The sequence below is a fragment of the Aspergillus vadensis genome (genome assembly GCF_003184925.1).
Source record: "Aspergillus vadensis CBS 113365 unplaced genomic scaffold BO88scaffold_10, whole genome shotgun sequence".
NCBI lineage: Eukaryota > Fungi > Ascomycota > Eurotiomycetes > Eurotiales > Aspergillaceae > Aspergillus > Aspergillus vadensis.
Window position 1 is genome coordinate 396,312 of NW_020292048.1, and position 10,755 is coordinate 407,066.

Sequence of the window (10,755 nt, forward strand, 5' to 3'; positions counted from 1 at the left end):
TAGAATGCTTGCGGTTTTTACAACTATCGTAGATCTCCTCCATTCATCCCTTCTCCCCGGCTCTTTTCCGATCCTATCTTCTACACCATGCTCACCAAACCTCCGACTCCGCCAGCCACTGCAACATCAACTCTCTTCTCTCCTCCCCATCCGTCAACCTACCCTTTCCAAATTCATCCCCCAAATACATCGTCTCCTTTCCCTCCCCACTAGGCTCCCACCTCACCAACCCCTCCCCATTCGGATTCCCATACTTGATAAAATTCGCCCAATACGCCACCATCACCCTCTCAATCTCAAAGTCCCGCTCCGTCCACGGCATATCCGGGTAGTTATACGGCAAGTTCCCAAAGACATAGTACATCTCACTCCCATGGAACGCACCCAGACTCTGTCCCGGCGGCGCATGGTCCCAGAAATACGTGTACACGGGGGCTGTAGCGCCGCCAGCGTACCAATCTAGGGCCCAGGACCAGGTACTTACTCTGCCTAGGTCTGCCCAGAAGGCATTATTGGCTGGGGTAGTTGATTCTGTGTCGTTGGCGGGGTAGAGGGAGAAGAATTCTTCCGCGAGATGGGGGAAAGGCGCGAACATGGTGGAGAAGTTGGAGCGGAAAGTGGAGAGTGTGAAGCCTGGGTCTGTAGCGGCGCCGGACTCGTCTTTGTTATTGCCGGTTAGGATGGGGATGTTGGGGTGGGTGTTGTTTGAGAGGGTGGAGGCGTAGGTGTGTGGGAGGACGTAGCCGTCTAGGACAGGGCGCCATTCTGGAGCTTCCATGAAGGTGCTGACGTTTTGGTAGTTGGTGTTGTCGAAAATGGTGGCGTTGAGGAGGTCAGTTGTTAGGAGGGTTGAGACGGAGAGGGCACGCATTTCGGAGAGGGTTGATGCGTTGAGCGAGGTCATCACGGAGAGGCCGGAGGATTCGGCTTCGTCTTTTTGACGGTAGCTTGTTGCCAGGCTGCCTGTGAGGGGGTCTCGAGGAGATCGCGCACCGCTTTCGGCAATGATTCCTGATGCTAGGCCGTCGGCGAGAGGGGAGTACATCATGTCGAGGGAGCAGGACGAGCCGGAGGATTGGCCGCCGACGGTAACGCGGGCAGGATCACCGCCGAACGAGGCAATGTTGGCTTGTACCCATTTCAGGGCGGCGATGATGTCGAGGATGCCGTAGTTGCCGGAGCTGTTATGAGGGGATTCGGCGGAGAGGAGAGGGTGGGCGAGAAAGCCAAGAGGACCCAGACGAAAGTTGAAGGTGATGGTTATGATATCTTGCGAGGCGAGGCCGCTGCCGTCGTAGGTTACGACGTCGCCGGAGCCGTCAACGAAGCGGCCGCCGTAGGCCCAGATATAGACGGGGAGTGGAGTGGAAGGTGTGGTGGTAGGGGTCCAGATGTTCATGTAGAGACAGTCTTCGCTTTGATCGGTTGAGCCGGTCGTCCATAGGCCGGTGCCCATGTTTAGGGCCTGGGGGCATTGGGCGCTAAACTCTGTTGCATTGTAGGTGCCGCTCCATGACTGGGGCTTGACCGGGGGCTTCCAGCGGAGTTCGCCGGTGGGAGGTGCCGCGTAGGGAATGCCTTTGAAGACTTTGATACTGGGACGGTAGGGGGATGTTGTGCCCAGAATGTCACCATAGTTGGTATGGACAATGGGGGTGGTGAAGGCATTATGAATGGGAGAAGATGCCGCTACTGCGACGAGGAAGAGGATGAGAAGCATTATGTGGCTGGGCCACTGGGGCCGGTACTTTCTTTACTGATGATTTGTCTGAGAATGAGGGTTATGGAATGAGAGCTGTGCAGATTTATATATCTACGGCGGGCGTATTACTTGTATCTGCAACTCCACGAATATCTGCTTTCTTCAATCCCCATACCCCGCATAATCCCCACATCTAGTCCCTTCTCCACAACAGGCAGTGAGTATTAGGCCCAAAGATTGTAAGCGATGTTTGTTGTGCAGGCATTGTGACGAAACGAGATGCAGTAGCCGGGGTATGATGAGCACGGCCGGCCGATATTCAGATCATGTCCTCGGCAATTGGGCCGTTCTGGCGCTGCTGTCATTTTGCACACCCTGGAGTTCTTGCTGTATTTGAAAGCATTTATCTCTTCTCGTTTCAGCATAGACGGCATAAATGACGTCTATATATGTGGACAATATTAGCAGAAGTTGTGCTTGACGGCCTTGTTAACTTCAGGCCTGTACTGTTTGTCCCTCTCCATTGTAAGAAGTCTGTCTGGAGCCGAAGCCACGACCCGTCTTAAAGCCGAGCTATGCGGGGTCTCGCAAGGATATGCTGCTTTCGTTGATTATGACCGAAAAAGGTTCGGAATACTCATCATAACAACAATGTAACATATAGAGCGATCGGCTTGAGCAATGTTCTGTTGTATACATGAGTGATATTGTTGAGTTCTATCGCTTATCCGAGCAAGCATGATCTAATATCAATACACGAAGTGATAAGTTCCTAGCTGTGGTATATCGATAGCGTCTATTCAGTCGGTCGTCGGACGTCACATCATCACCGACGCGGGGATGTAGGGATATTGTTATCTTCGCCAGTGACAGAATGTGAAAGGACTAGTCCGAACTGGCTGGTGCGAATTTTGACTTTTCGCGCAGGTTGCGTCCATATTTCATGAAAACGAAGGGTATCGGCAATGCAAGGCAAGCGATGCCTCCCATTAAACTAGCAGCAGGTCCCACGCCCAGATTGTGGAACATTGGTTTCGCCGCCAATGGCAGCCCCGCGGCCAACAAAGATCTCAGCATGGTGTTCGCTGAAATTGCACTCGCTGAATACGGCCCGTACGTGTCGATCAAATAGTTTATGCATTGTTGGAAGATGATGTTGTGGCCGGCGCCAACGAATACTGTATAGATGTGAGAAGTCTGTCAGACATGGTGGGAGAATCTTATTGCATACCTCCTCCAACTGTGGGCAGAACCCACGAAAATTTTGGTGCTGCGGTCCATCCAAGCCAGAATAGTCCCGTTGGCAGAAAGATCACCCCGAGTACCAGCGGAGGAAGTCGTGCTTCAGGAACGGCCTTTCCACCGTTTTCCATGACCGCTTTGGCATATCGTGTTCGATATGCAAAGGTGATTCCGACAGCACAAGCTGTGCCGACAAGGATCCCGAGGAATGGCAAGGAAGCAATCACTGGACTGTATCCACGTTCCTCTTCAAATACAATGGGGTATACCTGGAGACATAGATAGATCAAACTATACGAGAAAGATGCGTATGCTGCGACGCAGGCCATGATGCTCTCGGTTGTCAACATGCTGGGGAAAGTCAGAAATGGTTCAGGACAAGAGCGACGCGCGACGACACACCGTAACGGACGAAGGAAATGTTTCGTAACTGCATTTTCGAGGTTGATGCTCTCATGCTCGTGAGGATGCCAGTATCTGTTTTCTCCCGTCGTCTTGCGCAATTTCTGGGCTTTGTCTTTCAAGAGGACAGGAGAATAAGTTTCTGACAGGGTCAAGGTAGCAAGGGTAAATAAGGCGAAGCAGCAAATGGCTTCGATATACATGGTCCCTGAACTCATCAGCTTGTACAATCGAGGTTAGTTGTGCCAATCCTTACAACGCCACCCAAGCTTTGAATTTGAAACCACTGCAGAGCCAATGAGAGGTCCAACAGATGGCCCTCCTGTGATACACAGCATCATGAATGCCACTGCTATGCCTCGCTCTTTCGGTGCGTAAATGTCGCTTAACGCTGCATTGGCATTGCTAATTGGTGCAGAGCCAAAGATCCCACCAATGAACCTGGTGATGAAGATGCTGGCGGCGTTCTGGCTTACTGCCGTTCCGATACTGAACAAGCCCAAGCAAAAGAGAGCTGGAAGCATTCCCCATTTGCGGCCATAAACCTCGCTTATCGGTCCCCATAACGTTGGACCAACCGCCCAGCCTGTATAAGTGAGCGCTTGGATCTGACTTTGGGTGGCGGATAGGCAAACCAAGGATATACAACGAAGTCGCGAGCACTGCAACCTCGGAGCTAATGTTGGTATATTCCGCTATATCTGATTGTCCCGGAGACAAGATGGATGAGCCCAATGCCGCAACAAAGGTGAGCATGCTCAGCTGGCAGGTAATATAGACCTTGTGCAAGTTGCCAAAGTTGCGTGGGTCGTCAGGATCATCCTTTTCAAATGTGACTGTGAAATCAGGATCCGAAAGGGGCGTTTCTCGGTGGTTGACTCGGGTGTGCATATCATTTTGCTGTTCTGGCTTACTTCCTGACTGAAGTACTTGTTTCTCAGTTTGCTTCGGATCGTTGATGCGTGCCATGATAAGCAATTGAACCGGAGTATGAACGATGTATATGTTGTGAGAGAACGGGAAGAACAAACGACGACTACCCAAGGACTGGGAGCTTCAGCTGAGTGTGATTGCATTGCGAAGATCCGCGACAAAACGCAGGGGCATTTATTATAAATGAAGATCTCAGCATACTGGAGAGAGGTGACGGAAGCAACACTCATCCATGCAGCTGTTGTGTTCCCACCGAAGTCGTAATGACATTCCAGGTGGTCGATAAGCCAATGACAGTGCGGGTTGGAGGATAACCAATTGTCCAGAACAGGATTAGTGGCGGCCGCTGGTCCCATCAGGCAGCCAATTCATCACGTGACGTGTCCCTGGCATGGCAAGTTGTCGATCCATCTATAAGACACCATCATCATCCACACCACGATCGGCCACAATGGCCTAGCGGCGGCCGACAGTCCCAGTGAGTTAATTGATTGCACCCCTTGGTAAAATTGCTCTCTCGTGTCCCCTTCAACACCTGATGTCCGATACTAACAGATGAATAATAGGCCGACCGGCACCAATAGATACACGCTCCCTTGTTGCGACTGGCCGATCGAGGAATCTAGAGTGAGGAGAACAGGAAGGATGAAGGAACCGGTGATAGAGCGGGCGTCGCATGTGTGCTTGACCTGCAAATCAAGGAAGAAGGGATGCGACAAGAAACTTCCAACCTGCGGTTACTGCGCCAAACGGAACCTGCCATGTCGATACCAAGGATCTCCCGTCGCTGATGAACCCGTTGCGGATGCGATTACTCAGATAGAAACAAATGCGATCTTGTTACAGATGGTTTCACTGTTTGGCCCGCCGTCAGAAAACATGTCAATGGTGCCCAGAAGGACATGGCACCATGTATACCGCATCTTTCAACTGGCAGACCTCTCACTGCAGGAAATTAGTCGCCGGTATTTCAGCAACTTTCACAACTGGCTTCCAGTAGTATCATACGACCTGTTTCAAGAAAGCTTGGATCGGTACAATAGCCCGTCTCGCTCACCACCAGTAGACTTTTCCGTCCTTGTGCTGGGTATGTGCCTGGTGACGCTGCAGCCGTCGAAACTCCATACACACATAACACCACATAGCCTATATGCCACTATGAAAATACTATTTGCGGAAGCCCAAGCCATATTGTGTGTCTCGACATATCTTATTCAGGCTGGACTGCTTATCGCTGCGTACGAGTATGCCAACGGACGGCCCGAGGCAGCGCACATTACGATGGGGAGTTTAGCCAGAAGTGCCTTTGCGATTGGGCTAGCAGATTCCAGCTCCTGGCAGACCAATGATGCTAGTATTGACTCATCTGAAAGACGGGAGCGTCTGAATTTGTGGTGGGGTGTAATCATTCTCGAGAGGTAGGTCAACTACAAGTAGGTCTTCGAACACAGGCTCACCCAACCTAGGCTTATTTTATGCGAAATCAAAGACAAGACGCAACGACCTACGACAGATTGTCCGTCTTTTGAGTTCCCTCTACCAAGTGACCTTCAGCCTGTCCAAGCCACTGTTCGTCCAATAGGAAGCTGCCCACATGAGTGTCTGCCTTCGAACCAGGAGAGGAAACGCTGCGTTTTCGGCCATCAGGCACGAGCTGTGCTCCTTCTCGACCGGGTGTTAGCTGTGCGAAGGCAGCCCCAAACCGATAGTGGTAGAATGGTAGAGATTCAACAACTCGACAAGCAGCTGCAAAGCTTCCTTGCCGAACGGATGAACACGGGTACCGCAGAAATTGGCCATGAGTGCAGTCCTATAGCATCTGCAGTGAGGTATGCCACCCGTAATACCCATGTATTGTGACCTAAGGCCCATGAGTAGTCTAAGGAACCACGCCACTCGGCTGCAGCTAACTGATCGGCTAGAGCCCTCTGCTTGTTACACCAGGAAGTCCTAAGCTACCCTTTCGACACCGTCGACTTGCAAGGGCTGCAACACTCAGAAGCGGCCCTAGAGATGGTTTCTAATGTCGTGGTGGATGTCGCGCGCCACCACAAGGCGCAGATTGCCTGCCAAAATTCCCACGCCGATTTACTACCCCTGAGTTGCTCGTACACCCTGCACATGGCAATGAGACAAATTCTGGATTGCACAAAGCTAGTCTGCCCGCACAGGCGCTCTAGTGACCTGAATTGTCTAGCGCAGCTGGATCAAGAATTTTCCGACAGATGGAAAGCCTGATCCCCGCTTCCTGCAGGCAGCATGAGCGATTTTCGTGATAGGAAAGCGGCTACGGAGTTGGCCCACCGCCAAGCGAATGGCCGCAAAACCCGCTCGCAACAGCCCAATGAAGGTGCATCGCCGTTATGTCTTAGATTGCGATGGAGACGGATTAGATTGCTCAAATCAGAATGGAGGCCCGACGCCCATCAACCGCCGAACATCCGGCTGCTCGACCGAATTCGGAGAATTGGTCGGAGCTAGGCGGAAATAGCCGTCCAAGGTCACGATGGCTCGCTTATACTGTGTAGAAGTCAGACCCTTTGGATCCAGCGTTCGTTGCGAAAGGCTCCACGCAGCCTTCGCTTTGACCAAATTTGGGGCTGAGTCACTTTGTTGATGATGACTGGCTATACCAGTGCAAAGTGTGAGCACCATGCTCACACTATTGCCTTAGCCTCGCCGTTGAAGCTGACATGAGAACAGGCAGACAGGAATTGCGGCCTTGCCTCTTGGGGGCCAATTTAATCTCCCTGGGCTGCGGCATATCCGGCTTTAACTTGTGCTTCTTTGCAAGTTACGTTATAACGTGTCTGTGAACAGGAAAGCAGACACCCGGTCGGTCAAGATGAGAGGTGCGGTACTTATTCCTCTTGCGGCGGGCATTCCGTTTGCCCATGGCCTGTCTCTCCATAAACGCGATGAGCCTGCCGTCGTTCGAATGCCCATTGAGCGCAGGAGCGGCCAGTCCTTGCACAAAAGAGATTCTACGGTCGCCGTGACTTTGCAGAACTGGGTATGTTAGCTATAACGTCGTGAAGGATAAATCATGCTGACAGTCGCTAGGATGCGACTTATTACGCAGTGAACCTGACATTAGGAACACCGGCGCAAAAGGTGTCATTGGCTCTGGACACTGGCAGCAGCGACCTCTGGGTGAACACCGGCAACTCGACCTACTGCTCCATCGACAATCTATGCACCCCTTATGGCTTGTACAACGCCAGCGAATCGTCCACCGTGAAAACCGTCGGCACATACCTCAATGATACATATGCGGACGGCACAAATCTCTACGGACCTTACGTGACTGATAAACTAACGATCGGCAACACGACAATCGATGACATGCAGTTTGGGATCGCCGAATTTACGACTAGTAAACGTGGGTGAGCCGTCTTCCCCATGATGATCGTCGCTGACTCGGTGTACTATAGGCGGGATCGCCGGTGTCGGTTACAAAATTTCGACCTACCAGGCCGAGTACGACGACAAAGTCTATGCCAACCTCCCTCAGGCCCTCGTCGACAGCGGTGCTATCAAGTCTGCTGCGTACAGCATCTGGCTAGATGATTTGGAGGCGTCGACCGGTTCGCTCCTTTTCGGAGGTGTCAATACAGCCAAATACAAGGGCGATCTCCAGACCCTTCCGATTATTCCAGTTTATGGCAAATACTACTCCCTCGCCATCGCCCTCACAGAGCTTAGCGTTGCGACCGACTCCAACACCAGTAGCTTTACTGACAGTCTTCCCCTCTCCGTGTCACTTGATACTGGCACCACCTTGACGGCGCTGCCCAGCGATCTCGTCAACAAGGTTTATGATGCGCTCAACGCAACCTACGACAAGACATACGACATGGCCTACATCGATTGCGACACCAGAGAGTCCGATTACAACGTGACCTATAGTTTCTCCGGTGCAACGGTCACCGTCAGTATGAGCGAGCTGATTATCCCCGCAACGGAGCCGGGGTGGCCCGACAACACCTGCGTATTGGGCCTCGTGCCGAGCCAGCCGGGTGTGAACCTGCTCGGCGATACATTCCTGCGCAGCGCATACGTTGTATACGATCTCGAGAATAATGAGATCTCCCTCGCCAACACCAACTTTAACCCGGGTGACGATGATATCCTTGAGATCGGAACGGGAACGTCCGCTGTGCCAGGAGCGACACCGGTTCCCTCTGCCGTCTCTTCCGCTACTGGAAATGGATTGGTCTCGACTGGCACTGCAGTGCCCACTCTGTCGGGTGTCACCATCACTGCTACGGCCACAGCGACCGGGGCGACGGGCACTGCTTCGAGCGGCGGCTCATCGGCCGAAGCTACGAGCACTTCCTCGGAGGGTGCTGCAGCGCAGGCCACGAGCAACCCCATGAAGCTGCTTTCAGGACTTGCGGGCGTGGGATTGCTTCTTGCATTGTAGCCCCATGTAACCTACCCATATAGATATCACGACGAGAAAGTAATGTAGTAATGTGATATATGATAATCATATTTACAATTCCCATCTATAATAGTAGGTAGCTACACCAAATTCACCACCAAGATACCCACCTCCAACCCTCCCAACCCCTCCCGAACCAACTCCCCATCCTTGACATCCCATCCCTCCCCACCCCAAAGCACCTTCTCCACCCCAGCCACCCTCACACCCTCCAAACCCACCCTGACCTTCCCAATCCCCCGATAATTCAAATTAACCACACTCACCAATGCCTTCCCCTCTTCTTCCAGCACCCACCACGCAACATCCACCCTCCCAGCCCCCTTCACCACCCCCACCCTTCTAACCCCCTCCTCCAAAAACCCCACAAACACCTCCCCGGTAATCACAGGCGCCAACTCCCGCGTAACCCTTTCAATCCCATCACTGCTCGGATAATCCCACATAACAATGCCCATCGCGCCATGATTGACACTCAACATAACCATAACCACCTCCTCCACCGCAGTAGGATACCTCGTCCAAAACGTCTCCTCCCCAAACGCCTGCGGCGCGCCCCAATGCACCTTCTCCCAACCAATAACCGCATCAAAGTCATAGAACTGATCCAACCTATCACTTATATCCTCGAACTCGCCCCTGCAATCATCACACCCACAACACCCATACGTAGCATTACACGGCGTGTCATACACAGTCGACCAGGAAGTATTCGTCGCGACGGGATACACATCCGACAGGATGATATCCGCCCCGGAGGCATACTCCTCATAATAGAAGTCCTTACAGTTCAGAGCTAGAGACACCGGATGATACGGGTCCATGGAGCGGATGAGGTCGTACGCGAGACGGGTTGAGTTCAGGGGGTTGCCTTTTCCGTCTGGTTCGTCGGCTGTGTAGTAGAGTAGGAGGGAGGGGTGGGTGTGGATGTGTGTGACTTGGTCGGTGAGTTTGGTCAGGTTGGTAGGGTCGAAGAGGACGTCGTATTGGAGGTGGAGGTTTTGCTTGTCGGAGGTGGTGAGGTAGGGGTCGAAGGTGGTCCAGGGGAAGGGCGTGTCGCTGAGGGTGCCTGTGGGGACGATGTGGATTACGTTGTAGCCTTGGGAGGTGAAGGCTTCTAGGGTGCTGGTGTTGGTGTCCCAGTAGAGGGACCATTGGGCTGGTTTGGGGTTAGATTGGGTGTAAGGAAGTGTGTTGGGGATGGAAGGGGGGATACCGTAGTAGGTGTAGGGGAAGATTGGGGTCCAGCTTATGGATTGGTCCTGGATGTAGGAGAGCATGCCCGTGCGATGGTCGATGCGGGTGGCGCTGCCGCCGTCGGTGCGTTGGGGGAGGTAGAAGAGTTCGGAGGTGGTGGTGAAGGTGGTGTTGGCGATGCCGTTGATGAAGGTGGCGGTGGTGGTGATGGTGTAGGGGGTTAGTTTTGGGGTGAGGAAGTCGAAGTAGAGGGGGATTTCGGCTTTGGTGGCGTCGAGTGGGAGGGTATAGTTGGTGATAGATGCAATTGGGGCCTCGTCGGTGAGAATGCGGATGTCAAGATGGAGGTGTTGGTCTGTGTAGTTTGTGCTGGGCTTCACAGGTAGAGGATCACCGACAAGGTGAGAGACGGTCGTGTTAACGAGAAGACTACCTGATGCATCTGTCTCGAGATAGATGCTCATTCGCGGCCGGACTTTGAGGTCGAGCAGGGGAGTGGAGGAGTATGAGGGCTGCTCGAACCACCCACCAGGGTTGAAGGAAGCATTGCTATCCAAGTTAGTTGTGCTATATTAATTGTTCGCTATGGCATACCTCGCTCGATAGGCCTTACCGCACCAGATGTCTACACCTGAGGGATTGTTAAAGGCATGAATCAATGGCAGACTGGCTAGCCCGGCTGCCACGGTAAACAAGGTCGTCCACATTGCGTCGGTGCATCATGCAGGAACATCCTGGGAGTCGTTGCTTCTTATCAGTTGGCATATTGCAGACCTCCACTCGGACATCAGCCGATGTAACAGTGGCGCTGCCATGGTTTAGTGCCCGCCTG

The 10,755-nt window shown here is 52.8% G+C and overlaps 5 protein-coding genes across 5 annotated transcripts; 2 read left to right on the plus strand and 3 right to left on the minus strand.

Moving 5' to 3' along the window:
- Nucleotides 1-91: 91 nt before the first annotated feature.
- Nucleotides 92-1,720, minus strand: BO88DRAFT_453265 (carboxylesterase/lipase family protein; the record flags this gene model as incomplete). Its single annotated transcript, XM_025710737.1, has 1 exon — nt 92-1,720. The coding sequence occupies one exon, from the start codon at nt 1,718-1,720 to the stop codon at nt 92-94; it is 1,629 nt and encodes a 542-aa protein (XP_025563306.1).
- Nucleotides 1,721-2,587: 867 nt separating this feature from the next.
- BO88DRAFT_364739 (MFS transporter) lies at nt 2,588-4,303 on the minus strand (the record flags this gene model as incomplete). The annotated part of the gene is made up of 5 exons (XM_025703991.1): nt 3,982-4,303; nt 3,603-3,932; nt 3,347-3,554; nt 2,934-3,295; nt 2,588-2,880 (listed from the first exon to the last, which is right to left on the minus strand). Exons 1-5 carry the CDS (start codon nt 4,235-4,237, stop codon nt 2,588-2,590), a joined length of 1,449 nt encoding a protein of 482 aa, XP_025563307.1. The 5' UTR covers nt 4,238-4,303.
- A 410-nt stretch (nt 4,304-4,713) lies between these two features.
- On the plus strand, nt 4,714-6,600 carry BO88DRAFT_35391 (Zn(II)2Cys6 transcription factor). Its single transcript, XM_025703658.1, has 4 exons — nt 4,714-4,782; nt 4,846-5,697; nt 5,746-6,108; nt 6,202-6,600. Exons 2-4 carry the CDS (start codon nt 4,925-4,927, stop codon nt 6,515-6,517), a joined length of 1,452 nt encoding a protein of 483 aa, XP_025563308.1. The 5' UTR covers nt 4,714-4,782; nt 4,846-4,924; the 3' UTR covers nt 6,518-6,600.
- Nucleotides 6,601-7,124: 524 nt separating this feature from the next.
- Nucleotides 7,125-8,705, plus strand: BO88DRAFT_414745 (pepsin-like aspartic protease; the record flags this gene model as incomplete). The annotated part of the gene is made up of 3 exons (XM_025708178.1): nt 7,125-7,292; nt 7,343-7,661; nt 7,714-8,705. The coding sequence occupies 3 exons, from the start codon at nt 7,125-7,127 to the stop codon at nt 8,703-8,705; spliced, it is 1,479 nt and encodes a 492-aa protein (XP_025563309.1).
- Nucleotides 8,706-8,806: 101 nt separating this feature from the next.
- On the minus strand, nt 8,807-10,630 carry BO88DRAFT_461903 (uncharacterized protein; the record flags this gene model as incomplete). Its single annotated transcript, XM_025711197.1, has 4 exons — nt 8,807-9,338; nt 9,396-9,885; nt 9,943-10,472; nt 10,518-10,630. The coding sequence occupies 4 exons, from the start codon at nt 10,628-10,630 to the stop codon at nt 8,807-8,809; spliced, it is 1,665 nt and encodes a 554-aa protein (XP_025563310.1).
- Between the last annotated feature and the right edge of the window lie 125 nt (nt 10,631-10,755).